This window comes from Ruditapes philippinarum, unplaced genomic scaffold, assembly GCF_026571515.1.
Source record: "Ruditapes philippinarum isolate M1 unplaced genomic scaffold, ASM2657151v2 ctg4908_1_1_1_1, whole genome shotgun sequence".
In the NCBI taxonomy this organism is placed as follows: domain Eukaryota; kingdom Metazoa; phylum Mollusca; class Bivalvia; order Venerida; family Veneridae; genus Ruditapes; species Ruditapes philippinarum.
This window is the reverse complement of record NW_026862890.1, coordinates 49,972-54,992: the sequence shown is the minus strand read 5'-3', so window position 1 is coordinate 54,992 and position 5,021 is coordinate 49,972. Positions and strand designations below refer to the sequence as shown.

The window sequence follows — 5,021 nt, the reverse complement described above, 5'->3', positions numbered from 1 at the left end:
TCCTAATAATTCATTTGAGACACATGTAGCGATATTCATAAGTTTTATAGTTCCTTTGCAATTTTGCACACTAATTCAAATAAATGTCACAACAAAGGTCAACATGAAATCATTATTCGTCAATGTCACCTGACAGATGGCTCAATAAGGAAATACATTCTGTCATGTTACTTGTAAAATACAAAATGTCAATTGCTTTATTGCAAATTTTAAATGCAAACAGTCAATTGCTACTATGTTTCAAAAAATGATAAAATTCAATTGGTATAGATGACTTTATTCACATCAGAGATAATAGAACATTAGCATTGATACATATTCTACATTAAATGAATATCTCGTACAAAAAAGAAAATTGAATAAGTTGGTCTTTTTTAGCTTCCAAGCATCCTTCTTTTGAAATCCATTTATTCTTCTTAGATAAGATAATATAAGATTATCACGTGTACAGTGTTACATTAGCACGTGTATAATATAAGATTATCACGTATACAGTGTCAGATTATCACGTGTATAATATAAGATTATCACGTGTACAGTGTCAGATTATCACGTGTATAATATAAGATTATCACGTGTACAGTGTCAGATTATCACGTGTATAATATAAGATTATCACGTGTACAGTGTCAGATTATCACGTGTATAATATAAGATTATCACGTGTACAGTGTCAGATTATCACGTGTATAATATAAGATTATCACGTGTACAGTGTCAGATTATCACGTGTATAATATAAGATTATCACGTGTACAGTGTTAGATTATCACGTGTATAATATAAGATTATCACGTGTACAGTGTTAGATAATCACGTGTATAATATAAGATTATCACGTGTACAGTGTTAGATTATCACGTGTATAATATAAGAATGTCACGTGTACAGTGTTAGATTAGCACGTGTACTATGAAAGATGGTCACGTGTACAAATCTATAACAAATCACATATACAAGAAGATACAATTTGATACAAAACAATAAAGACAGGCTAACACAATCCTAACAATATATCCATATTTAAATAGAACTTATTATAGTAAGTTATCATTCAAACATATCTGATGATGTACATTATATGCTGCTTTATTTTAATCAATTGGTAGTTATTTAGAATTATTTTTCCATAAATTTTGATGAAATATACATATATACCTTTTGTGTATATATTGTACTTTTATTCAGGCTTCTTATTGTTATGAAACATATAAATATCGGTAGATATTATACAATAGCATAATATTGTTTTATTTCAAAATGTTCATGAAAGATAAAAACGCATGTACTTAAATCTACTAAAACGTCAAATAAAATAAATCAAAGAAGAATTAAATAAAATGCAATATGACGTCAAAGTCAACATTAGATTTGCAAAAGCTTGATTAAAACAACAACAGTGATGAAGGTAAGAATCAAAGTATGACAAAAAGTTGTTCCAATATTTAACAAGACTTCATTATTTGCTGTAAGCCTGTTAAAGGTATCTAAACACACAAAAACGCATTTCATTTCGTCACATACGCTTCCATCTTGTATGATATACTCACTCTTGTTAAGGCCAACATTTAGTCGGCCGATGAAAACACCTCGGCTCAAAATACTTATGTTGTAAAACGAATCATTCAAAATCATAAGTGGACAAACGGATGTAGGATACAAGGTCATTGCATGAAGATCTGGACACGACTTGTAGTGTCTTCTTTCCTTGATACGTCTTAAAGTTGCTCTTGTTCCGTTTTCATTTTCATCTTGTAATGTGATGGTGGATGACATTGCATTGTACGATAGGTCAAAATGGTCAATATAGACGAAGTAGTTATTTGTACTTAACTTTGTTGAATCATTTGAATGTATATCGATATAATTTATATTCATTAATTTGTTTATGCTCGTTGTCTCAACTAATTCCTCATATTGATTTTTGATACAGAGGTCCATGTGGACTACAAGAAATCTGCCAATAGAATTTCGTTTGTTGCATGACGGTTGCTGTTTTTCGTGAATACTTATTATATCTAATTTACCAAGAAGACCGATGCTATCTAGCCAAGTTGTGATGTACTTATCTATTTCATTGACCTCAGACATGACATTGTCCATCGTAAACCTTGGTATTAGCACGAGGAACATTCTGTACATGATTCCACCAAATCGCCTAGCAACATTGACACAGCCACCTCTCAGAAATATGCTTGGGGGCATACACATCGCCATGACGCATTTATTCTGCAATAAGCAAAATTAGAATAAATAACAATAAAATAACAATACAAAATAAATTGCACATATTAGCTTCTTAATATAATCCTTTATTTACAGATGTTTGTAAATCTTAGGTAAGGCATTCAACAAAATCTAAACTGTTGATTTGCATATCAATAAAGAAGTATCTGTCCCCATCAAGAGTTGTTGTTATGGCGATACTTACGGGTATGTTTAGTAGTTATTGGCAGTCATAGGAAATGCGTAATTAATTTGCTATCGACAAACTTATATAACTGATGTGGCATATTACTTATATGTGTACATATGTGAAATATTGAATTTATAAATACAATTATTTATGCCACATGTTACACAAATATGTACACGTGTCAAAAATAAATAGTCTATTTATATGTTAGTTTATATGTGTATGTACATATTATTAAACCGAAATTCATAATTAAGTAATTGTAGCTGTCACATTGAATTCGACAATAATTAATAAAACCTGTAATGCATCGTATATCGTTTTGCCAGCACAGTGTTTATGATGTGTATCTTCAACCAATTCTATTCCATCGCTAGAAGTGTCGATACCTTGGTAAAGCAGCATTCGTAACATATTTCTCCCTTTATTTGGATCGCTACTTTCTGGGTTACACTTTTCTATAATATTTCCTTCTACTTCTTTGTTACATATGTAGCAAAATACATTTTTGTATAACACTGCATAAGGTGCTGTGTATAAGCTGCAAGCTTTAACTATGACAGCGTCATAAACTGCCCATTTCCCAGTGACATTGCAGCGATCTATTAAGTGAAAGCACTCTGGAACCATTACATTTTCAGGGGGATAGAATATCAAGTTACAGTTTGTATTGTTAAGCACTTCTCCTATTATATCATCAGATGTTGTCGTCTGAAATGGTCCATCTATACATTCAATACTGGAATCCCATGGTACAAGAAAGTTGGTACTTCTATTGTTACACTGAGCACAGTACACATTCATGTATGTTATATTGTTTTTGATGTCAAAAACTGGAGGTGAGAAGATTCCACTTTCATCCTGTTGCCTGTAACAATTTTGGTGTATCTGCAAGTTTTTGATATCAAAATAAGGACAATCCTTCAGCCAATAAGATTTTATACTGTGAGGATAGACGTTGGTGATCATGTTCCACTGTTTTATCTGGGGATAGACGCACGACATACCATCCAAGTCGTTATCGGTTTTATCGTCCGTACCGCAGCAACATGTCTTATCACATTGACACTTTTCACAGCAATTTGCTGGTGTTATGTCTATTTGGTACTTTAGTCGTGTTTCTAGAAACGTCACGTTCATATCATGGATTGGTCTATATACGGACTGACAGACAGGAGGTTTTGTGCAATACGCACGTTGTGCTAATATAATGAAATCCATGTCGTCTGCAGTCAGAGAAAGCGGGAATATTTCAATGAATGCTCCACCAAGACTTTCACATCTATATAGATACAATATGCACACAATACATGTTGTTGGAAAATTCTGAAATGTATGGAAAAAATTAAAATGAGATATAACACCAGCCGGTGCACTATAATATTTATGCCGGCTCGCCATGGCCAGCCTTTACTTCTTCTTGAGGAATTTGCTGATCAAGCTGAAAACACCATGAATATTAATTTTTTTCCTTGACTCGGCTCTAAAAACCGCTACTGGGCAGGGCACCAATATTATGCGCCAATGAAAATAAGTCTTAAATATGGGGTAGCATTTTTTTCCTCCTATTTCAACACCATTGTTGTGTAACTACAAGTATTTTTAAGCGTATAGATACCATGCGCTTACTATCTGTTTTGTCTGCCTTTATGATGATTTCTCAATGTGTCGCAAATCCGGAATTTCAATTAAATATGATTTACGTACCAATTAACCAGACATAATTTTGAATTGACATAGAATTATAGTTTTGTATTTCTTTTCCCTAAATTAATGAATTAATGTCTTCTTTTCGAAAACTCAGTTACTATACCTTTTCATGGTACATTTAAATACAATGTTTTATCTTTCAGTAACAACCGTAATGTGGAATCAAAAAAAAGAAATATGATAAATCACGAATATCACCAGATAAAGTATTGTGGTGCGACAAAGATTACAGTACTGTAAGGAAATACATTGTAGATTAAAACATCTGTAAAACACGGGTTAAATTGAAGGTCATGTGTAAAAAAAGTGCGCCTATATACTCAAAACAACAAACAAAACCTTTCTCAAACTAAGTACTCTATACCAAGAGCCACATCACCTTGCAATCTTAATATATTTTACAACGTATTCCTTCCAAACCTATGTGTAACCAATGTCTACGATCGTGGTTGTGCATGAATTAAGTAATCTTCAATGTAGAAACATGTGCGTCATTTGAGATATCCAACTGACTGTTACTAATAAAGCATGTGTCTGACATGATATAACGTCAAGTCAAGTCACGGGACCAAAATACATAAATGTATTATACTAAACGTAAAATTTAAACATTTTAAGGTTGTGTTGTAAGTCGTATTAAATATTTTATTACATGTATTTATCTACTGTGTTGTACAGATCATAAGATAGTAAATATAAGCAGAAATTTCCATAATTGCAAAATAATTATTTGATGACAATGTTTCATAAAAGTTACTTAAGAACTATACCAATTTAGAAAAAAGGTATTTCTAATTTCTGAATATTTGCTGTAGTGAAAAAAGCATGTTATTCTCAGTCAATGTGAATAGTGAACTGATTATTCAGACAAAAGTTGCAAAAGCGTTTTTGAAAA

The 5,021-nt window shown here is 31.9% G+C and overlaps 1 protein-coding gene across 1 annotated transcript; it reads right to left on the bottom strand.

Moving 5' to 3' along the window:
- Positions 1 to 1,286: 1,286 nt before the first annotated feature.
- LOC132720536 (uncharacterized) lies at positions 1,287 to 3,873 on the bottom strand. The gene is made up of 2 exons (XM_060704691.1): positions 2,717 to 3,873; positions 1,287 to 2,229 (listed from the first exon to the last, which is right to left on the bottom strand). The coding sequence occupies exons 1-2, from the start codon at positions 3,815 to 3,817 to the stop codon at positions 1,366 to 1,368; spliced, it is 1,965 nt and encodes a 654-aa protein (XP_060560674.1). The 5' UTR covers positions 3,818 to 3,873; the 3' UTR covers positions 1,287 to 1,365.
- Positions 3,874 to 5,021: the final 1,148 nt, after the last annotated feature.